The 23,801-nt window shown below is 43.6% G+C and overlaps 3 protein-coding genes and 1 long non-coding RNA gene across 4 annotated transcripts; 1 reads left to right on the top strand and 3 right to left on the bottom strand.

Moving 5' to 3' along the window:
* Positions 1–1,265: 1,265 nt before the first annotated feature.
* Positions 1,266–3,586, bottom strand: LOC115681741 (sucrose transport protein SUC2-like). The gene is made up of 4 exons (XM_030605793.2): positions 2,117–3,586; positions 1,960–2,023; positions 1,807–1,850; positions 1,266–1,688 (listed from the first exon to the last, which is right to left on the bottom strand). Exons 1-4 carry the CDS (start codon positions 3,317–3,319, stop codon positions 1,509–1,511), a joined length of 1,491 nt encoding a protein of 496 aa, XP_030461653.1. The 5' UTR covers positions 3,320–3,586; the 3' UTR covers positions 1,266–1,508.
* A 3,335-nt stretch (positions 3,587–6,921) lies between these two features.
* On the bottom strand, positions 6,922–9,255 carry LOC115681616 (sucrose transport protein SUC2-like). The gene is made up of 4 exons (XM_030605615.2): positions 7,783–9,255; positions 7,626–7,689; positions 7,483–7,526; positions 6,922–7,321 (listed from the first exon to the last, which is right to left on the bottom strand). The coding sequence occupies exons 1-4, from the start codon at positions 8,983–8,985 to the stop codon at positions 7,142–7,144; spliced, it is 1,491 nt and encodes a 496-aa protein (XP_030461475.1). The 5' UTR covers positions 8,986–9,255; the 3' UTR covers positions 6,922–7,141.
* A 4,101-nt stretch (positions 9,256–13,356) lies between these two features.
* LOC130138294 (uncharacterized) lies at positions 13,357–14,454 on the top strand. Its single transcript, XR_008816696.1, has 3 exons — positions 13,357–13,753; positions 13,839–13,909; positions 13,998–14,454. It is a non-coding gene; the product is annotated as an uncharacterized LOC130138294 (long non-coding RNA).
* A 5,983-nt stretch (positions 14,455–20,437) lies between these two features.
* Positions 20,438–23,378, bottom strand: LOC115681739 (sucrose transport protein SUC2-like). Its single transcript, XM_030605789.2, has 4 exons — positions 21,904–23,378; positions 21,748–21,811; positions 21,598–21,641; positions 20,438–21,085 (listed from the first exon to the last, which is right to left on the bottom strand). Exons 1-4 carry the CDS (start codon positions 23,104–23,106, stop codon positions 20,909–20,911), a joined length of 1,488 nt encoding a protein of 495 aa, XP_030461649.1. The 5' UTR covers positions 23,107–23,378; the 3' UTR covers positions 20,438–20,908.
* Between the last annotated feature and the right edge of the window lie 423 nt (positions 23,379–23,801).

The raw sequence follows: 23,801 nt of genomic DNA, 5'->3' as shown, positions 1-23,801 counted from the left end.
AAATTCGAAAAGACATACAAAGCCATATAAGAAAAAGGGGATAAATTGCACCAATAAGGGAAGATAGATTATGAAAAATATACTTAATATATACTTTTCTTAGTAAAAACAAATCCTACTGTTTTTCAATATTCGAAAATGAAAAAAAACATAATAATCTTTAAGAAACTTAAGAAAAAAATTTTACGAATCCTTGTGTATTTTTAATATCTTTGGAAAGGTTTTATGCAATTTTCGTTAAATAAAATTTAAATGATGCAAAAAGAAATATTTAATAAATAAAAACACAAAAGGCACCGAAACAAATTCTTACCAAATAGACTTTTGTTAATTTTCAATTAATGTTTTTTTTGAGCGAGTTTTTTTTTTTCAATAAATGTTGAGTTGTCTCTTTTATTAAAACATTTGAAATCGTTGGGAATTGTTTTATTGTTCATCAAGTGAAACTTTTCAAAACTCACGAATTTCATCAAGTAGAATCATCAACCATTTTTTTTCCATAGCTTTCTTTTCTAGCCTTAAAATACGCATAATTTCGAACTGGAACATTCAAATCTACTTAGTAACCATTAAAAGCAAATAACATCAATTTATCAAATCACCGTCCCGGAGAATAAACGCTCGATAGTAAATCTAATCATAATAGTAAAACCCTACGTATATAGTAAATCTAATTTATTGCCCCATATCTAATCGAATCTCTCATTCTCAATAGACAATAGTGAACTTTATGGTAAACCAATTAACCCATATCTAATCGAATCTCTCATCCTTAATATACAATAGTGAACTTTATGGTAAATAATTAATTTTTACTTAGTAAAACCCTACGTATATAGTAAATCAAATTTATTTGCCCCATATCTAATCGAATCTCTCATTCTTAATAGACAATAGTGAACTTGATGGTAAACCAATTAATTTTTACTTTGTCAAACCATACGGTCATAAACTTAGTTTGCTGCTTAGTACGAGTCCTCCTTTTTTTCATCTACTATATAGAAGTTACCCAGATCTGATTCTAGCATGTACACTCGCATGGCGTCCATCTCTCGTACCAATGCGCGTTGTGTTGTGTTGCGTTGCGTTGCGTGCACATCATGTGTGCGTTGCGTGCACATTGTGTACGAAAAGCTTTGATAGTAACACACTTTTATCATATACACACTTCTATCAGATAGAACTAGAATTAGGAGTGAAAATAGGAGAGTTATGATAGGAAATAGGAAATAGAGATTTCATATTCGCATGTTTTTTTTTTTTGCAATTTATTACAGAATCGGGGAAATACAAAAAGGGAACCAAGCCACAAGATTCACAAAAAACAAAAAAAACAAAAAAAACAAAAACAAAAACCCGGCGGCGGCAAAGCGACTTCATTTTGGACCGGGATGAAGCCGGGCGACACCGCGGGAACAAAACGAGCGTGCGTACGTTAAGGACGAAGGGGAAAAAAGAGAGGTAGATCCTAGCAGTTAAAGGTGGCGTCAAGATGATTCGGTTCCGGATCAATGTCCGCCACCGGCCATGAGGGCGGGCACGGAAGCTTGTGAGGGCGGCTGGTTCGGGAGCAGGAAGGCGGCCATGAGGGCGCTCATGACGGCCGCAACGCCGCCCATGATGAACGCGGGAAGGTTGCCTCCTCCGAATGCCTGGTCGATCTTCCCGCTTACGACGGACACAATCATCTGCAGAACCAAATTAGAAAAGCATAAAGACCCGAACACGGAGGCATCTAAAAAAAATTAGAGCAGATTCAAGTAAAATGCACGTAGAAAGAATTGATTCGCGTCTTGTCATAATTACCTGCGGGATGACGATGGCCATATTGAGAACACCCAAAGAAAGCCCTGCAAGGCGATGGATGATCATGACAATTCATCAGTTTCGATCTGGCGGAAGAACCCGAAAAGAGAGAATGAATTATTTTTACACAAAGAATGGGATGATTCCTTTCACCTTGGCCAGCGCCAGAACTGGATGAGTAGATCGATGCCAAAGCAAACGGAATGCTGAATGTGACCTGCGCAACGTTATACGGGAGGTCAGTGAACTGGTTGCTCTCTGTTTGATTTCGTTGCTGATGAAAAAGTACATGAAAGAACAGAATACTCACCGAGAGAGGGATACCGAGGATGGAGAAGATGCTGAGAGCGCCGCCCTTGATGTTGGCGGGGGGCGGGACCAAGCCGTGGGCTGCCCGGTACGCCTCGGCCATCCTCGTGACGGGGATGGTGCAGAACAAGCCGATGGCTAGGATGATGTTGACAATGCCCCACCACCTCTTGACGCCACCCACCAACTTGCCGATGGGCTCAATCACTAGGGAGGCGAAACCGAGGATCACCGCGTTGAGCATCAAACCCAAGGCGCCGGCTTGGACGCCGAGGCCGTAGAGCCGCTTCTCGGTGTTCGTCCCCTGCGGCTTCCCGCCGTACACCTCGTGGCCCATCCAGTCGGTGTCGTAGAGAAGGAAGGGGAACCAGGCGATCCAGTTGAGGGCGGTCACGAGGTAGAGCAGCCACATTGGCCTGGACATGTTCTTGAACGCCGTGGTCACCTCCTTGCGGAACGGAGTCGATGGCTCGGGCTCGCCATCCGCAAACTCCTTCTGTGCCGGGTGCACGGTCTCCTTGACTAAACTGATCGCGGTGATCGTCACCGTCGAGATAAAGACGATGTGGATGAGGAAGGAGGTCTTGAGGTTGGCGCAGTAAACGTCGCACGCGACCGTGGTGGTGAAGGGCAGGAACTTGTGGAGGTTGGGAAGGGAGCCCGCGGCGTACCCGAGGACGTTCCCCACGGCCATGAAGAAGGAGAAGAAGGCGTTGGCCACGCGCATGCGCTTGTGGTTATGGGCGGAGAGGTCGGCGAGGAGGGCACGGCAGGGGCCCTGGAGCATGTTGTTGGCCACGTCGAGGATCCAGAAGCCGACAACGAAGATGGCAACTGCGCGGGGCTTCATCGGACTGTCGAGGCTGTCGCCGCCCATGTGGCCGAGGTCGGCGGCGAAGCCGATGAGGAACACGGCGACGCCGACGAAGCCGGCGCCGCCGAGGATGTAGGGTCGGCGGCGACCGAAGCGGCTCTTGGTGCGGTCGCTGAAGTAGCCGACGATGGGCTGGACCAGGAGGCCGGAGATGGGGCCGCAGAGCCAGATGAAGGACGCCCACATGTGCGGGACGCCGAGCTGCTGGCTGTACGGGGTCAGCAGGGAAAGCTGCAGGGCCCAGCCGAACTGGATCCCGGCCGCGATGGCCGCGATCGCGATGATCTTCCACAGCGGCGCCATGACCTCATTACTACCTCCTTGCTCCATGCTCGCTGACAGCCACTGGCCGGTACCGTCGTCGTCGTCGTCGTCGTCGTCGCTGCCGCGGCGGCTACACGCAAGTCCTTCCTGAGAGCTCCTCCTCCGGTTTGCGCTTTCGCCTGCGTCTGGGTATCCTCGTCGTCGTGGCAAAAACTTGGCAAATCTTCCTCTCTTTATTTCCTCTTTTATTCAGTGCTCGAATAGACCCTTGTCGGTGGGGGGCGTTCGCTTACTATGGAAACGAAGCTCTCAAAAAGGCAAGGAATCGAAGGGAACGATCCCGGTGAATATTTCCATAGCCCTAATTTTGGATAAGATTCAAAATGCTCTGGGAGATATTGGATAAGGTTCCCCCGCCTTTTCTTTTTTTACTTATTTGACAAATAAATAAAAACAACTTCAAATGAATCGATCGATGAACGCGACAGAATCTCCGTCCACAACGCTCGCGTTTGCAGTAGAAAAGCGTGATGCGCGCATAGGGAAAATTGTCCAAAAAGTCTCGAACCTATTGTATCGCGGTCAATTCGATCTTAAACTTTTCAATTGTGTCGATTTAGTCCTAAACCTTTTAATTGTGCAAATCCGATCCTAAATTTTTTGATGAGTTGTCAATTTAGTCTTAAATCTTTTAATGAATTGTTAATTTAGTCATTCAATATATTTTTTTAAAATTATAAAAATTGTCTACGCTAGCGCCTACTATCCTACGCGGCACTACCGACGTCCATATATATGTCAGCAATTTTTAGCTGAAATTGGCAAAACGTGAAAAGGTTTATGATTCAATTAGCAAAATGTGAAAATGTTTGTGACTCAATTGCAAAATTAAAAGGTTTAAGACTGAATTGGCCAAAGTGTAATAGGTTTAGGACTTTTTGGACAATTTTTCCTAAAAATTCTATTCATTTAATTCTCGATACCTCAAAATTGTTGTACCAACGGAAAGACTTCATCGTGAGAGATCAATTTCTCTAAGTGAGATTGAGATGAAATACTAGAACATCCTAGCAAGAGTTCCAAGAACAGTGAAAGATGCTACACTCAAAACATTCTTGTTAGTGTTTGGACTCCAAGCTATTCACACATCAATTGATAACTATTTATGTTTTTCAAATGAACCACAATCTTGACATTCACTCTAGCGAGGAGCATGAGTAGGTAGGCAAAATGAAAAGGGTCTATTAGATTCCCACTCTCGAAAATGTGGACTCTTCGAAACTCGAAAAGACATACAAAGTCATATGAGAAAAAGGGGATAAATTGCACAAATAAGGAAAGATAGATTACTAAAAATATACTTAATATATACTTTTCTTAGTAAAAACAAATCCTACTGTTTTTCAATATTCGAAAATGAAAAAAAAAACATAATAATCTTTAAGAAACTTAAGAAATTTTTTTTTACGAATCCTTGTGTATTTTTAATATCTTTCAAAAGGTTTTATGCATTTTTCGTTAAATCAAATTTAAATGATGCGAAAAGAAATATTTAATAAATAAAAACACAAAAGGCACCGAAACAAATTCTTACCATATAGACTTTTGTTAATTTTCAATTAACGTTTTTTTTGAGCGAGTTTTTTTTTTCAATTAATGTTGAGTTGTCTCTTTTATTAAAACATTTGAAATCGTTGGGAATTGTTTTACTGTTCATCAAGTAAAACTTTTCAAAACTCACGAATTTCATCAAGTAGAATCATCAAGCATTTTTTGCCATAGCTTTCTTTTCTAGCCTTAAAATACGCATAATTTCGAACTGGAATATTAAAATCTACCTAGTAACAATTAAAAATAAATAGCATTAATTTATCAAATCACCTTCCCGGAGAATAAACGCTAATTTATTGCCCCCATATCTAATCGAATCTCTCATTCTTAATAGACAATTGTGAACTTTATGGCAAACCAATTAATTTTTACTTAGTCAAACTATTACGTTTGGTCGTCCGGATTCGGATTCGGATTCGGATAGGATAAGATAAGGTCGGATTAATATCCTCCGGATCATAGAAAATCCCATTACATATTTGGTGCAATTCAAGATAGGATAAAAATCTTTAAAGATTTTTGAAAATCTCACTTGCCCAATATAAACCAGAGCAAAGTTAGAAGAGAAAATATGAAGAACGAAATCAGGTGTACGTTTGATAGGAGAAGAGATAGCCCGGTTTTTGTGTCAGTGGAATCCACAGGAAGAGGCAATGGAATCCACAGGAAGAGGCGCAGCAGACGTGAAAAGAGAAATCCAAAGAGAGCTTTTTCCCTCCGCTCGAGGGAGGAGACGAAGCGCTATGCCACTCTGAGAGAATCGATTATGTTCTTGTAGGCCACAGAGGTTCCACTCCTCAACGGTGAGTACGGCGGGCAGTTCGACTAGCTTCTGCATGAACTGGACCATCTTCTTGTACCACTCGGCCTACTTGCATGGTGAACTTCGCTAGGTACGCGTACTGATCCATGCTTAGGTTCTCTGGCGCGGCCAACACAAATCGAACTCACTGAGTTGCTCCGGTCAATCGGTTGATCGGAGAGCGTTGGCTTCAAGCATAGAAGAGAGAGAGAGAGCCATCTCCTCGGCCTTGTGTGCTGAAAGCGAAGAAGAGGATGAACACCTTCGCTGGAGATTCTTCAAAAAAATTCCCCTTGAGAAGAGAGATCGATTGAGAGCTGCAAACCTAGGATTTTTCTTCTTTTTTTTTGGTTTTTTTTTTCTCAATTTTTTCATATTAAATATCCTATCCAGTTTTGTCACACCCGGGGTGAGATTTTTTTTTATCTAGCTTATATCCGGATCATATCCCAATCCCGTGTTCTTCCAAACACTGGATATGATAAAAATTTATCTTATCTAGAGTTATATCCGATCTACCAAATGCAGCCAATGTATATAGTAAATCTAATTTATTGCCAAATATCTAGTCATTTCTCTCATTCTTAATAGACAATTGTGAACTATAGTGAACTTTATGATAAACTAATGAATTTTTAGATTCTTATTTATCTCAAAATGACTCATAAACTTAGTTCGCTTCTTGGTACGAGTCCTCTTTTTTCATATGTTATATAATAGTTACCCAAATCTAATACCAATAGTGTTTTAGCATGTCCAGCGTTAGGGGTGTCAAAAAAGCCAACTGCCAACCCGGCCTGGCCCTATCCTAAAATTTCGGATATTTTGGGGTCAGGCCTTAGTCTTCTTTAGGGTAGGATTTTTAAGTGTGGGTATTGTTAGGATTGGGCCGGGTCGGGCTTTTTGACACCAGTACCCACTTACCCAATACCCACAGCAGCAAAGATATTTTAGCATCTCCCGTCGCTCCTCTTGAAGTAAATGCTGGTAGGGGCGGGGCGGTTTTAGCGCGACCCTGTACATTTCTGGTTGGGTCGGGTATCAGGAGAGCCTGACTCAACCCGACCCATTGACACCCCTATCCAGCGTCAATCTCTTGTACCAGTGCGCGTTGCGTGCATATCATGTATGAAAAAGCAATGCACTTTTATCAGATAGAACTAGAATTAGGAGTGAAAATTGGAGAGTTGCGATAGGAATTAAGAAATAGAGATTTCATATTCGCATGTTTTTTTGATTTTGGAATTTATTACAGAACCGGGGAATTACAAAAAGAGAACAAAGCCACAAAATTCACAAAAAAAAAAAACACAAAAACAAAAATCCGGCGGCGGCGGCGAAGACCTCAATTTGGATCGGTGATGAAGCCGGGCGACACCGCGGGAACAAAACGAGCATGCACGTTAGGTACGGAGGGGAAAAAGAGAGGGAGATCGTCGCAGTTAAAGGTGGCGTCAAGATGCTTCGGTTCCGGATCAATGTCCGCCTCCGGCCATAAGGACGGGCACGGAAGCTTGTGAGGGCGGGTTCGGGAGCAGGAAGGCGGCCATGAGGGCGCTCACGACTGCCGCAACACCGCCCATGATGAAGGCGGGAAGGTTGCCTCCCCCTCCGAATGCCTCGTCGAGCTTCCCGCTTACAACGGACACAATCATCTGCAGAACCAAATTAGAAAAGCACAGAAACCGAACTTCTCAATGAATCATCATCATTCCGAACATCTCAATGAATCATCATCATTCGAGGCATCTGAAAAATTAGAGCAGATTCAAGTAAAAGCACGTAGAGAGAATTGATTGCGTTTTGTTATATTTACCTGCGGGATGACGATGGCCATATTGAGAACACCCAAAGAAAGCCCTGTAACGTGATTGATGATCATGACAATTCATCAGTTTCATAGAACCCGTGAAGAGAAAACGAATTATTTTTACACAAAGAATGGGATGATTCCTTCACCTTGGCCAGCGCCAGAACTGGATGAGTAGATCGATGCCAAAGCAAATGGAATACTGAATGTGACCTGTGCAACGTTATACGGAAGGTTAGCGAACTGGTTGCTCTCTGTTTGATTACAATATTGAAGAAAAAGTACATGAAAGAAAAGAATACTCACCGAGAGCGGGATACCGAGGATGGAGAAGATGCTGAGAGCGCCGCCCTTGATGTTGGCGGGGGGCGGGACCAAGCCGTGGGCTGCCCGGTACGCCTCGGCCATCCTCGTGATGGGGATGGTGCAGAACAAGCCGATGGCTAGGATGATGTTGACAATGCCCCACCACCTCTTGACGCCGCCCACCAACTTACCGATGGGCTCAATCACTAGGGAGGCGAAACCAAGGATCACCGCGTTGAGCATCAAACCCAAGGCGCCAGCGTGGACACCGAGGTCGTAGAGCCCCTTCTCGACGTTTGTCCCCTGCGCCGTCCCGCCGTACACCTCGCGGCCCATCCAGTCGGTGTCGTAGAGAAGGAAGGGGAACCAGGCGATCCAGTTGAGGGCGGTCACGAGGTAGAGCAGCCACATTGGCCTGGACATGTTCTTGAACGCCGTGGTCACCTCCTTGCGGAACGGAGTCATTGGCTCGGGCTCGCCGTTGGCCAGCTCCTTCTGCACCGGGTGCACGGTCTCCTTGACTAAAAGGATCGCGGTGATCGTCACCGTCGAGATAAAGACGATGTGGATGAGGAAGGAGGTCTTGAGGTTGGCGCAGTAAACGTCGCACGCGATCGTGGTGGTGAAGGGCAGGAACTTGTGGATGTTGGGAAGGGAGCCCGCGGCGTAGCCGAGGACGTTCCCGACGGCCATGAAGAAGGAGAAGAAGGCGTTGGCCACGCGCATGCGCTTGTGGTTATGGGCGGAGAGGTCGGCGAGGAGGGCGCGGCAGGGGCCCTGGAGCATGTTGTTGGCGACGTCAAGGATCCAGAAGCCGACAACGAAGATGGCGACAGCGCGGGGCTTCATTGGACTGTCGAGGCTGTCGCCGCCCATGTGGCCGAGGTCGGCGGCGAAGCCGATGAGGAACACGGCGACGGCGACGAAGCCGGCACCGGCGAGGATGAAGGGTCGGCGGCGACCGAAGCGGCTCTTGGTGCGGTCGCTGAAGTAGCCGACGATGGGCTGGACCAGGAGGCCGGAGATGGGGCCGCAGAGCCAGATGAAGGACGCCCACATGTGCGGGACGCCGAGCTGCTGGCTGTACGGGGTCAGCAGGGAGAGCTGCAGGGCCCAGCCGAACTGGATCCCGGCCGCGATGGCCGCGATCGCGATGATCTTCCACAGCGGCGCCATGACCTCATTACTACCTCCTTGCTCCATGCTCCCTGACAATCACTGGCCGGTACCACCGTCGTCGTCCGCTGCCGTGGCGGCTACACGCAAGTCCCTCCTGAGCTCCTTCTCCGGTTTGCGCTTTCGCCTGCGTCTGGGTATCCTCGTCGTCGTGGTGGGTATGGGGGAGGAATCTGCCGTGGCTGGACAAGCGAGAGAGACCCCAAAAACTTGGCAATCTCCCTCTCTTTATTCCTCTTTTATTTAGTGCTCGAATTGATCCTTGTGGGGGTTCGTTTACTGTGGAAACCAAGCTCTTATAAAGGCGAAGGGTCAAAGGGAACGATAGGGACATCCGAGAGAGCGATGGATGTCCACCCACCTCGATCGTGGTGAATGTTTCCATTGCCCTAATTTTGGAAAGCGTTGCTGTAAGGGATAAGCATCGCTCTGGCTATGGCAGGTTTAGGATTTAACGCCTTTTCATTGCCTATTTCACGCGTGCGTGGTAGCTTTTTTTACAGTCCATTCCCTTATCTGTTCTCTTTCCTTTTTTTGGGTCCTCCTCCTTGTATGTCTTGATCCAGTTGTCGCGTGGGTCGATAGTGCTTATCAGATAGCTATCGTCTGGCACCGCCCCCAACAAATTGGTGGAAATTAGCTCAAACCCAGAAAGAAATGGCGACGTCCGTGAGTCGTCATTTTCGAGCTACGACCTTGGTAATCTGATAAGATGACAGCAAGGTACATTACCGAGTGTTAAGGTTAGATAAGACACAAAAAAAAACGATAATGGGAGGGATGCTGGCAAATTAGAGTTCTTCGTGAAGAACTGACAAATGCAACTTTATTGGACGTGTGCCTAATTTTAATCTATGGTGTCACTCGATCCTGTTGCAAATTTGAAGGTAAAGAACAAAATGTGTCGTTGTCCGAATGGATTTGATTCCGTCGATCCCCTTCCTTGGCTGCCAACTTTCCAATTTGAGATTTGGGGACAAAAAAACCTATGCGCATGCGGCGTCCATACCATGTTTCATGTGCACAAATAGTCCAAATCCAAATGAGATGCTTGTTATATTTTTTTCTATTTTCTTTGACTGAGGTAATATTAATAACTTGAGCGATTTGGTTCTTTCCATTTGAGTTTGTTTAATCTTATCTAGATTAATGGCTTGGAGGGGTCGTTTCTCGTTTGAATTGTATAAACTTAACTAATGAAAAAGGGGTGGATCAAAGCAAAGTACATTGGGGGTGAAAAATGGGAGGGAAAATACTACAAAACAACCCTTATACTCACTGTGATATCAATATCTTGAACTTTTCACCACGCTCCCAAACTTATACCATTCCACCAAAACCCTAAATTTTGCCCATTATGATTGTAACGGCAATACTCAAAACTATTTTTTTTTCCGTGTAATTAACATCCCAAACTTGCCCGGTGTGACAAAAATTTATGGTACTATTGTTATGATGAGCATAATTTAGGGATCTTGGTGACTTAAAAAAAGTTTGGAAGTGTTAGTATCGTTATGGGCATAGTTTAGGATTTTAGTTAGGGGTGAGCATGATGGACCGTCCAAACCGGGACTGGACCGGCTGGTTTGGTCCGGTTCTCGGGAGTATCGGTCCGGTTCCAGGTTCTTAAAAGTGGAACCGGTTTTCGGGCGGTCCGGTTCCCAATTCTAGGGTGGGAACCGGACCGAACCGGACCGATAATTTTTTTTTTTGCTCAGAAAATATATTTATTTATTTACTTTTTTAAAATTTATGAAAAAAATATAAATCATTTTTATCTGTTTACCTATGGCCACTGTGGGCTGTGCGGCAAAAGTCCCCCTTTCCCATAAAATAGAAAACAGAGTCCTTTGCAGCAAACCCTAATCACCGAGGCTCTCCCCAATTCACTCTCGCCAATTCCTCACTCAGTTTACGCAACCTCGCTCACGCCTCGCTCAACGCCTTTCCCTCTCATGGCCTTGCCAGTGGCCTCACGCCTCGCTTGACGCCGACGACCAGCCGAGGCTGAGCGCTCCTCTTGCCCGGCGGTACTCGATCTCTGCCTCCTCCCTGCCCTCCTTGTAGCACGCACTGGCCGCCAAGGTGCAGCGGCTCACGGATGATGTCTAGGTTTTTTGAAATGCTCCCATGTCTCGCATCCGTTTTCTGGTCTGATTGAGTGTGGGGTAGATTTGCCTGTTTTAAGTCCGGTCTAGATGTGGAATTTCCGTTCTCGTGTGAGTCGATTCCTTCACTTTTTCGCGACAGCTTGCGAGGCAGGATTACTTGGAGTTGAGGTAGGAGGCGAGCGAGCTATACGAGTATTCCAATGCGAAGCTCGATCGAGTCACGTGGTACCTGGGCGTTCTCGCCAACAAGACGCGGAAACTAGGTGAGGGCGCGGCCTCTGTTGTTGCTAAGCGAAACGCGTCCATCCGTAGATTGTTATAGAGAGACATTCTGTTCGTTCAGACAAATTGATCTTGTTGGTGGATTTCTACAGGCTAACAGCAAGAGCACAGTACATAACGACCAACTCATATCTAGTCACGCAAACAGTGCAAAAAAAATCGTATGTGATAATGCTTAAATTCTTGATGTCAATCCTAATGGTACAATTATTACTGAATTTGGTGGGTGTTCTGGTTTGATGGCTCCAATTATGTTTTGCTTGATTCAGTAATCTATTTAAATGTCAATGGAAGTGGACAAATCCCATGATTTTATGAATCCGGTAATTGACTCACTAGAAGATGAAGGTGAAGAAGACTTCATAGAGGGATCCGACACAAACAAGGTATCTAATACTTATCCTTCTGGTAAACAAAAATCAATAGCCTGGCTTCATTTTCGCAAAGGAAAAACTGAAAATGGGAAAACGGAGATGTTTTGCAATTATTGTGGGGCACACTATACGTATAGTGTTGGTAATGGTACTTTTGCTATGTTGAAGCACTTGAAACGGTGCAACAAGTATCCTCGCAATATAGATAAGAATAAAAAATTGTTTGTTGCACGTAGAGTAGATGGGACTCAAATGACAAGCGGGCATACCAGTACCGGTAGTGCTAATGTCTTATCGACATAGACATTTGATCAGGATCGTTGTAGGCAAATGCTTGTTCGGATGATCATAATGGATGGACAACCTTTTTCAATGGTTGAGAGTGTCGGATTTCGTGATTTTATTAATCAGTTACAACCTCTCTTCAATCACATCTCACGATTTACACTGGCTAGAGATTGCATGAAGTTGTATCTCTGTGAAAAAACAAGTTTGAAGACTTACTTTCGCAAGCTTAAGTCTAGGGCCGCACTCACGACTAATACATGGAGTTCCATTCAGAATTTGAACTATCTATATCTCACTGCATATTTTATTGATGACGATTGGAAATTGCACAAAAGAATCATCAATTTTGTGGTGATGCCTAGTCATAAGGGGAAGGATATTGGGAAAATGGTTGAGAAATGCATCTACGAGTGGGGAATAGAGAAAAAAGTGTCCACAATCACTGTGGATAATGCTAGTTCGAATGATGTTGCCATTGGTTTTTTGAAAGAAAAATTATCAAGAGATAAGCTATTGATCTTAGATGGTGATGTTCTACACATGAGATGCACGGCTCATATTTTAAACTTGATTGTGAGGGATGGATTGACCGAGGTACGTGATTCTATTGCACGTATTCGAAACGTGATTAGGTATGTGAGAGGTTCTCCCATGAGAGCTAAAACATTCAAAAATTGCATTGAAAGTGCAAGGATCACTTATAAGGGTTCAGTTTGTCTTGATGTCACAACTAGGTGGAACTCCACGTACCTCATGTTAGACACCGCCTTAAAGTTTAGAAAAGCTTTTGAAAGGATGGAAGAGGAAGATCTTTCTTTGTTAACCGAGCTTGATTATGAAACTCCTAAACATGAAGATTGGGAAAATGCCAAAATTCTTTCCATATTTTTGAAGAAGTTTTATGATGCCACCAACAAGATGTCCAGGACTTTGTATGTCACTTCGAATGATTATTTCAACGAGATAGCTACTTTATATAAAACTCTGAAACAAGCGGAGAAAGCTTTGGATCCTAGGGTGAAAGCTATGGGTGCGAAGATGAAGGATAAGTTTGACAAATATTATGGGAGTTTCGAAAAAGTAAATATGATGGTGTTAACTGCGGTAATATTGGATCCAAGAAAAAAGATGAATTATGTCCGGTATTGTTTTAGACTAATCTATGATGATAGTGCGAAAGTTGATGAGATGTCCGATAAGGTGAGGATTGCCCTGGAACGTTTGTTTCATTTTTATGAAAAATCTTTATTGGTTCTAACGACGGAAATTTGGGTGGTCAACTTTCCATTGATATTGTTAGTAGTTGGGATCCTGATAGTCATGAGGAGGGTGACAAGGACGAGCTTGATTTGGTTGTGGATTTTGATTTGGAAAAGGCATACGAATTATTTCTTTACGAGGAGAAAAAAGTGTCCGCGGGCTACTTATCTGAGCTCGATAAGTATCTTAAAGCCGAACGTGAAGAAGGTCGTGATCTTGACCTTTTGGTGTGGTGGAAAACTGTTGGCCAAAAGTTTAAAATCCTCTCTTTGATGGCTCGGGATATTTTGTCTATTCCGGTAACAACCGTTGCTTCATAGTCAACTTTTAGTACATCCGGTCGTGTGCTTGATGGTTTTCGAAGTTCTTTGACTCCTAGAGTGGTCGAAGCTTTGATTTGCACTCAAGATTGGTTGAGAGTGGTTACCATGCCGATTAATGTTGAAGAGTGCATCGAGAATGCAGAAAGGTTTGAGTGGGGTAAGTCTAAATTTATCTTTTTATCTTGTAATTCTTTCGTATATCTAACAAGTGAATGCTTTATTTAATATTTTATTTTTGTTAGATATGGACGATGTTCACTCGGGGCTTACCGGTAAATAGAGTTTGCAAGTTGAAGTGGAAGAAATATATGTGGTGAGTTTTTCCATTAATTATTTGAGTTCGATTGCTAATAATTCTAGTTTAAAACTAATGTTCAGTAATCATATATAATATATTGCAGGACTATCAACAAGTTTAATTGTGGTTGGGCTGATGCTTAAAGCATATTGGGAGGAGTTCCAATTGGGATAATTGTTCAATGTCCTCTGGTTATGTATCTAATTCACCTGCATCTAGTTCCGTTAGGCTAAGTTGCGGCATCAACCTTGGATACTAGCCGTGAAAGCTTTACTGCATAAGGTTTCTTTTGTGGACCGATGAGACTGCCGATGATCTTTTGTTCTGAATAGCCATAATGGTTTTATGGACCAATGAGACTGCCGTGAAAGCTTTACTGCATAAAGTTTCTTTTGTGTTGTATTGTGTATCTTCACCCATCAGGAAAGCACTGCAGGGAAGATTTTATTGGTATGTCATTGGTACATCATGTGCGATGAAGGTCCCGTGTATATCTCTGCTTCCTTACATTGGATATCTGGACATTGTGGAATCACAGCAGTACATTACATTGTTGGTTATTCTGTTTGGTCAATGTTGTTTGCTGAAAGCTTGATCTTTGACCTACCTAATTCAGTAGAAGCACCCTGAAAAACTTCTATATTTGATCAGTAGCACTAGAGAGAACACGGAGGTAGGTCTGGTTTTTTCATTTAGTAATTGTTTCGTGATTGTTAAGTATTTTGTTAAGAATTTTTGGACATTATAGCCATTGTTGGTTGAATAAAGTTGGTTTCATTGGAACTGGACCGGATCGGATCGGACTGATGGTTCGGTCCGGTCCACGGTCCCAGGACTAGCCGGTCCGGTCCTAGAAACTGGGAACCGGTTTTTCCGGTCCGGTTCCCGGTTCTTGAGTGGGACCGGACCGGACCGAGAACCGTTCACCCCTAATTTTAGTAATAAAACAAATTGGAATATTAACATCACAATGAGCATAATTTATTGTTTTTTGTGGTATTAACCCAAAATGAACATACCCATTTCGTTCATCATTATAGATGGGTGCATCAAGTCCAACGTATGTGTCCGTCCGTTATCCTTAATCGACGCGTCATAAATTTTGGGGTGAATGAACTCGTCATACTCATCTAGAATGAAAGATGGTTACGAGGGAGACCGGCATTTACTAGCATTTAACTTCCCTAGAAGCTGTGGTCAAAGGGAGTAGGAAAGTCCCAATTTCAATGGTCATGTTCTTTTCTTTTTGCTGCTTTATCAAGGTATCCTAATATCTTCTAGCAAAAAAAAAAAGGTATCCTAATATCTCCTCCTCGATTTATTTACCTCAAAGAAAGCACGATCTGATCTCGAAATCAGGGAGGAGTAACTGCTTTAGAATTAGAGTAAAGATAGCTCTGCACCATTTCGATCTCCCTAGTCACACTCTTGCTATAGTGACATTTCCGTTCGATTCGCGATGTCGCACTTTGTCAAAGGATCGGTTCATGATTGGCATAACCTTTTGACGAAACATAATGGTACTCAAGTTTCGCTTATTTCACGAAGTCGGACGTCGCTTGAAAAATATATTCTAAGGCTACGTTTGTTTTGCGAAAAATGTGGAATTCTTTAAAGATATTTTTCGGGAACTCAATTTTCAAGAAAATGACAATATTTTCCATTGTTTGGTGAAGACCTAAAAATGAATTGGAAAATATTTTCCGTCATTTGGCGAGGAAAACCCTAAATCGAGCCTGGATTTAGACGTCAGTGGCTTGCACATAGGTAGCTTAGGAACCCGGCATGGGCATCGGGGTCTCAAGCCTGGATCACGAACACCCGGGCATGAGCACGAGCACTAGTCTTGGATCCACCGAAATCGAGCCCGAGAACTCAGGCCTGGTTCCCTGGAGCTCCAGCCCTAGTCTATAGAGGCTGGGCCTCGGTCTTTGGTGCCTGAGCCTCGGTAGGACCTAGGCCCAAGACCCTAGCGCTCGTGAACAGGACCCTGGCTCTCGGGCATGGGTCAATTGAGGCCAAGCCAGGACTCTGGTACTAGTGCTCACACTGGGACCCGATCCCCTAAGCCCAAACCCAAGTTCATTGAGGTCAGGTCTAAGACCTTGGCGCCCATGCCTGAGTCCATCAAGGCTTGAGACTCGGGGTCTTGGGCGTGGCCTAGATGGACCTGGGTTAGGGTGCCGGGGTACCAAGGGTTCAAGAACAAGCGTTGGGGTTTCTTTACCCAAGCGTAGAGTTTCCGGTCCAACTGCCGATACCTAATCATATTTTAGAAAATGATTTCTGATTTTTTTAATAAAAAAAATCATATTCCTGAATTTAAGTTTTGGTAGGAAAAATAATTACGTTGACTCATTATCCTAAGAGATCCAAATGCCGAAAAATGAGGAAAATATTTCCTGAAAATGTCTTTTGCGGAACAAATGCAGCCTATATGTGAATTTAGCTTAAGGAAAATGGTTTAGCTTCTCCGCGTTTGATTGGACTTTTCGAATTAGTTATGAAACATTTTATGATGTTCACTATAAAATACCTTTAAAGCGCGTTTACGATAAACAAATCGGGTAAGGCACACGATCTCAGGATCATGCATGAGTCTAAATGGGGGGTTGACCACAAGGGTTAATACCACAATAAAATCTCAAACTTATATCCACTGTGACACAAATATCTCAATTTTTTTTGTATAAAAAAAAACCTATTGTGACACAAATACCCTCAATTTTTTTTTCGTGTTATAGAAAAACCCCAAACTCATACTAGTGTGACAAATATACCATGGATGGAGCTGAAATAGAGGGTATATATATTACCTATGTATAAGTTTGAATTTGTTTGTGACATAAAATTTTTTTGAGGTATATGTGTCACAAAAGAATTTGCACAATTAGGTGCTAATTGATATTTGCTCCATGGTTTACATATTGGGATAAGATTTGTGTACACGTGTAAAATAAAAAGTGTCATACCTTACATGAAACTTAGATTTCATCTTCACAAAAGAAATATTTTGGATTGCATTTGAATTTAAGGTAAATTGCTGTTCTAAAGATTTTTTGCATATGAATATTCTGCAAAGTATTTGCATTATGTTCGTTGCCACGTTTCGAAGTGCATGTTAGTGTACTCTTTTTTGCATTAGTTATCTCTTGGGACACAATTTCCCATATTGAATTAATTGCATTAAATAGACCGCTCAAGTAATTCTTTTGGAGCGACCAAAAAAAAGTAATTCTTTTTTATTTTGGCAAAAAAAATATATTTGCAAATCTCTAGACTTTATATTTATCGGTAAATTGCTATATTTGTCATATTCATTTTGAAGTGCATTTTGGTGTTTTCCATTTTCTATGAGTTATCTTACGACACAAGTTTCCATATTGAGTTCATTGCGTAAACTAGGCCATCTAAGTAATTTATATTGGCCAATAGGCATGCAGCCCTACTGGTAAAAGGATTGGGGGGACGCTAATATCACATGTGCAGAGTTTGACTTCCTCTCTTTGCAAGAGGCGGAGCAAAAGTTAGAGGATGAGGAGAGTTAGAGATAGGATAGACAAAAAAAAAATATTTATATTGGATTCCAGCAAAAAAAAGTATTTCTCTTGGATATCATTAAACCTTTTAAGATGTCTGGGATGTCACGACAGGTTGACATTATATCTACATTGTACTCTTTTTCATCTAATTGTATAATTATGGTATTTATATATCTGTACGAAGGTAATCACTTTAGCTCTGAGGGTAAATGTTCGATGCAAAAAACGAGGGATCTCATGTTCAAATTAGCGCAATTATTTTGCCGATCTAAGTGTTCATCTTTAATTGAACAAGTTTTTGGATGTTCCACTTTTCATACTAATTCATCTTTTACAACATGGAATGGATATAGGAAACACATGTCGTTATCGCATTAAAACAAATAACTTATTATATTGTGTTTGCATAATGAGGCCAGAAATTGATATTTCGCCAAAAATTTGAAATTTTAGGATAATATTTTTGTATATAAAAAAAGTATAGAATTTTTCCATGGTTATGTGTTTTAGGTGGTCTTGGCCAAATTTTTATTGACATTTCTCATTTGAATGTAAAGAAGATCGTGATCTTGTTCTTATGTTGCATCAAAATGTCTTAGTATAATCAGTGAGGCTTAACAAGTGCTTTAGGAGTATCCTTTAACATTTTCAATAAGAATATTTTGGGTTGGGTTTGCATTATATACATTTCAATGTTTAGAAGTACATTTTGGGAAAGTCCCTCATTGAGAAATATTCCTGCAGATCATAGTACCTTATATCATTGCTCTTTTTATTTATTTGATGCCTTCTATCCGTAACGTAATTTTTTTGTTTACGTACTATACATGCTAATTTGAATAGATGAATATTTTAATTAACGCAGTTCTTCTGGCCAATTACCGCCGGAAATTGCTAATGCGATGTCAACTCATCCCCAGTCATCCTACGTGACAAAATTGACTAAGACAACTTGTGGATAGCCACGGTAGCGATTTCCATTGACAATTGACCTGAAGAACTAACTACCAATATACTTAGTTAATTTTAATATAGAAAAGCATTAATACCAATGTGGCTAGTAAGGGCGCGAATAACAACCATTCTATTTTAGAAATCAATTTCTGCCTAGAAATAGATTTTTCTATTTCTATTCCATGGATGAGATTCTAAGTAAAAATACGCGTTTAATAACGACACAAAATTTATGTTCCCTAAAACAAAAATATGTTTGATAACGGCATAAAATTTCTCTCTCGGGCGACCGGCGGGTGGGCGGCAGACAACGAGCAGCCAATGGGAGGCGGTGGCGAACGGCAATGCGGCCAATGCGGAGGACGGCAGCAAGAGGGGGCCGACGTTGGGCAACGGTGGGAGGCAGGTGACGGCTAGCAGCGGCCGACGGCGGGAGGCAGAGGGTGGCGAGAGGAGGGTGGCGGCCACGGCGGTCGACGGCGGGGGACAACGGTCGGGGGATGGCAGGAGGCGGCGAACGACACGTGGGCGGCGGCCTACGGTGGCTGGCGAATGGTGGGAGGCGACGGACGGCAGGTGGGCAGAGGCGGGCGACCGGCGACCGGCTAATAAGCGATGAGAAGAATATTTATTTCTCATTTTTGTTCCAGAAATAGAAAAGTAGAAAATTTTTACTTCTCATTTCTATTTCAAACCTATTTCTAGAATCAAAATTTATTCCAGAAATAAAAAAATGAAATTGCCAAATTTTTATTCCAAATCTGTTTTTATGAACAAAAAAATAGAAAAACAAAGAAACAGAATGGTTATCATTAGTAATGTTCTTAAGTGATCAATAATTTCATAAATACTGAAGTAACTTTAAATGCACATGTGTATGTAAGCAAGTGGCTCGCACTATTTTCAAGACAATTTGATATTTCGCTGGCGCCATGCCAATAGACAAACAAAGCCAGCGCAAAATTCGTGTTGTGCGCCGCTTCACGGCACTTTAATGATCGTTATTCCCGTTGCTTCATAGCACATTAATGGTCGTTATGTTCAGATTTATAGTCGAGAAAATTGTTCTTTTACAAGTGTGACACGAGAATGTAAATGATGGATTATCGAGAGACCGACAAAATTTTAGGGGTAACTACTTTTGCACAGAAATAAATTGAAAAGGGAGGGAGTGAAAGATAGTTTGGAATACAAAAGGGAGTAGAGATTTTCATTTCCTTTTGATTTTAGTTTGTTTATCTGGTTAAGAAATCAAGAAATTAGATTGAAAACTAGTGGGAGACACCAAAAGGATCTCTCCCTTGATAGTAACTAGTTTTCGCCCACGCGCTGCGGACGTCGCAACTATTTTTGTATGTTCTTACTACTAATTTATATATTAATATCATTTTAGAAATGTAAGATCGAGATTTGATGTATGTAAAGGTATAAGTTAAAAATTTATAAAATGACAATAGTGTCCCTAAATCATATTGTCACTTGTGAAAAGTGAGACAAAATGGCAATTTTATATGCATTTTTTTTCATCATGCATTCATTTTGTCAATTATTTAGGGGAGCAGTACTTTAAACCAACATCTGACTATATATTGCTGAAAATTCAACTTGGCCAAGGCAGCTTAAACATGGCCCAACTTTATTAACTTCATTTCTTCTTTCCCCTTGAACAAAGAAAATCATCTTCACAAATTAGGGTCTACAATTTTAGTTTTTATAAAAATTCTTTTCATTTCTATACGTTCTTAGAAGTGTTAATTCCGAACCTCTCATTAAGATATTAAGATAAAATGCAGATAACGTTTATATTTTGTTCTTGCGAGTTTATCAACTCACATGTGTTTCTTTATATCGGTCGATTTTTCAGTCTACTTTACTTACAATTAGCCAGGTCACCATGAAATATACAACATATTTAAATCTTCAGCGAGTTATTTTCTCTATTTTGAAACAACTTTAAAGTACGCGTTGATACGTAATCAATCGGTCCTGTTGGTCTCTCTACTAATAGCCAGCTAATTATGGTTGTATGTTCGAGGCAAAAAAGAACTTGAATCAATTCCCACATGGATTATATATTTTTGTCCCTGTGAATCTGAGATTACATGAGAGTAACTCGCTTGCATGACTCTTTCTCATGCAAACTCTCATCAGAGACTAAAATCTATTGCCGTCACTACCACCGCCATCAGAGACTAAGCTACCAACGGCGATACTTCCGGCGAGCCGACAGGTTCCCTGGTGGCTTCGGGAGGACACCAGTTTCCTCTGTAGAAATGTGAACTATTCTGCTGTAGAGACGTACATGTTGTTATCTAGTACCTTGTGACACCAATTGCCTGAGGCGTCACTTGTATGACGTTGTCTCTCAAGAGGATGTTAAGACCGAACAGGATGACGAGATCCCTCCGTTTTATCGTCAGAAAGTTTGATGTCCTTGCCAACCTCAAGTAGCAACTTCAGTGGCTAGAACCAACAAACTCTGTGCTTGAAAGCTACGTCAAGACGCTTCGGATTTTGATCAATGTCCACCACCCACCATGAGGGCAGGCATGGAAGCTTGTGAGGGCGGGTTCGGGAGCACGAACAGAGCCATGAGGGCGCTCACGAGCGCCGCGACGGCACCCATGATGAACGCTGGCAGGTTCCCTCCTCCGAATGCCTCGTCGAGCCTCCCACTTACCACGGACACAATCATCTACAAAACCGAATTAGAGAACAAAAACGAACGTCTCAATTAATCATCATCCGAGCCAACTAATCGAATCGAATCATCAACCGATCCTGTTTCTTTTTGGCTATGTAATGAATGGACTTTCATGGTAGGTCATTGTCTCTGTCTTGGATACTATGAAAAAGGCAGAAGGTTTGGATACGAAAACTGGGATGCATGTTGCACCGGGTCACATGTTGTCAGGCAGGCAGGGGAGGATGGCGACGTATCATAAGATGTCTGACATATAATTGTACGAGGAAGCTCCCAAAGTCGATATCTCGGTACCATAAAGTATGTCATAAGAAAGTCTGATTTCTTCACGTGGGCTCACGCAGAATCATAAATGGCTTGAGGAGGAAGGGCTTCTACATCTCGTCTTCTCTCTTTCTTTCAACAAGCACGAAACGGTCGATACGCGTAGTAGTCATAATAAAAACTAGAGCAGATACAAGTAATGCACGTAGAAAGATCTGATTGTATTTTGTTATATTTACCTGCGGGATGACGATGGCCATATTGAGAACACCCAAAGAAAGCCCTGTAAGGTGATTGATGATCATGACAATTCATCAGTTTCAATCTAGCTAAAGAACCCTTAAAAGAAATCAAGTTGTTTCACACAAAGAATGGGATGATCCCTTCACCTTGGCCAGCGCCCGCACTGGATGAGTAGATTGATGCCAAAGCAAATGGGATACTGTATGTGACCTGCACAGCGTTAGATGGAAGGTTAGCGACCTGGTTTGCTCCTGTTTGATTTCGTTATTAATGGAAAGTACGGATCAGGAAGGAATGCTCACCGAGAGTGGGATACCGAGGATGGAGAAGATGCTGAGAGCGCCGCCCTTGACGTTGGCGGGGGGCGGGACCGGGCCGTGGGCCGCACGGTACGCCTTGGCCATCTTCGTGATGGGGATGGTGCCGGCCAAGCCGATGGCTAGGATGAAGTTGACGATGGCCCACCACCTCTTGACGCCGCCCACCATCTTGCCCAAGGGCTCCACCACTAGGGAGGCGAAACCGAGGACCACCGAGTTGAGCATCAAACCCAAGGAGCCAGCGTGAACACCGAGGTCGTAGAGCCGCTTCTCCGCGTTCGTTCCCTGCGCCTTCCCGCCGTACACCTCGAGGCCCATCCAGTCGGTGTCGTAGAGGATGAACGGGAACCACGCGATCCAGTTGAGGGCGGTCACGAGGTAGAGCAGCCACATCGGCTTGGACAGGTTCCGGAACGCCGAGGTCACCTCCTTGCTGAACGGCGTCATGGGCTCGGGCTCGCCGTTGGCCAGCTCCTTCTGGGACGGGTGCCGGACCTCCTGGACCGACGTGATCACGCTGATCGTCACCACCGCGAGGAAGACGATGTCGATGAGGAAGCAGCTCTTGAGGTTGGCGCAGTAGACGTCGCAGGCGACCGTGGCGGTGAAGGGCAGCACCTTGTAGAGGTTGGAGATGGAGCCCACGGCGTAGCCAAGGACGTTCCCGACGGCCATGAAGAAGGAGAAGAAGGCGTTGGCGATGCGCATGCGCTGGTGGTTGTTGGCGGAGAGGTCGGCCAGGAGGGCGCGGCAGGGGCCCTGGAGCATGTTGTTGGCCACGTCGAGGATCCAGAAGCCGACCACGAAGATGGCGACGGCGCGGGGCTTCATCTCCTTGTCGAGGCTGTCGCCGGCCATGTGGCCGAGGTCAGCGGCGAAGCCGATGAGGAAGACGGCGATGGCGACGAAGACGGCGCCGACGATGATGAAGGGGCGACGGCGACCCAACCGGTTCCGGGTGCGGTCGCTGAAGTAGCCGACGATGGGCTGGACCAGGAGGCCGGAGATGGGGCCGCAGAGCCAGATGAAGGACGCCCACATGTGCGGGACGCCGAGCTGCTGAACGTACGGGGTCAGCAGGGAGAGCTGCAGCGCCCAGCCGAACTGGACCCCGGCCGCGATCGACGCGACCATGATGATCTTCCACAGCGGCGCCATGGCCTCATTACTACCACCGTACTCCATACTCGCTAATCACCTGCAGGAGTTGCTGTCGTAAGTCTCGTTGTTTTCGTCGTCGTTGGCGCGGCTACATGCAGGGGGGGATGGATAGTCCTCCCTGAGCTCCTCCGGTATGCGCTTTCGCCGGCGTCTCGGTTTCCTCGTCGTTTTGGCGGGGACGGGGGAGGAAGCTGCCGTGGCTAGACGGCGAGAGAGACCCAAAAACTTGGCGAATCTCCCTCTCTTTATTCTTCTCTGTTCTTCAGTGCTCGAATCGAACTTGAGGGGTTCGGTGCCGATGGAAACGAGCCTCTTATAAAGGCAAAGAATGGAAGAGAGAGAGAGATGGAGAGATGCGAGAGAGTGATGGATATCCACTCACGTTAATCGTGGTGATTAAGGAGAAGAGTCCTAAGTCCAATGGCCTTTGAATCACTTCGGCTATATTCGGCAAGTTAGACTTTTTCATGCTATTTTTTACGTGTGCATGGGAGTGTTTCACTGCCCATTTTTGTTATCCTTATTTTAATTTAAATTTGCTAGTGTGCGAGTTCACCAATTTTGGCTAAATTATCGAGTCATATCCTTAGTAATCGGATAAGATGAAAGGAAAGTACGTACCAAATAAGGTTAGGTAAGGTTGAAAATGAAATGAGGGGAATTATGACAAATTGGAATGTCTAGTAAATCGTATTAAATTACCTGGAGTCAAGAATCAA

This window comes from Syzygium oleosum, unplaced genomic scaffold (genome assembly GCF_021117445.2).
Source record: "Syzygium oleosum isolate NSW1041296 unplaced genomic scaffold, Sole_v2.1 Sole_v2.05, whole genome shotgun sequence".
Taxonomy (NCBI): domain Eukaryota; kingdom Viridiplantae; phylum Streptophyta; class Magnoliopsida; order Myrtales; family Myrtaceae; genus Syzygium; species Syzygium oleosum.
This window is presented reverse-complemented; position numbering and strand designations above follow the sequence as displayed.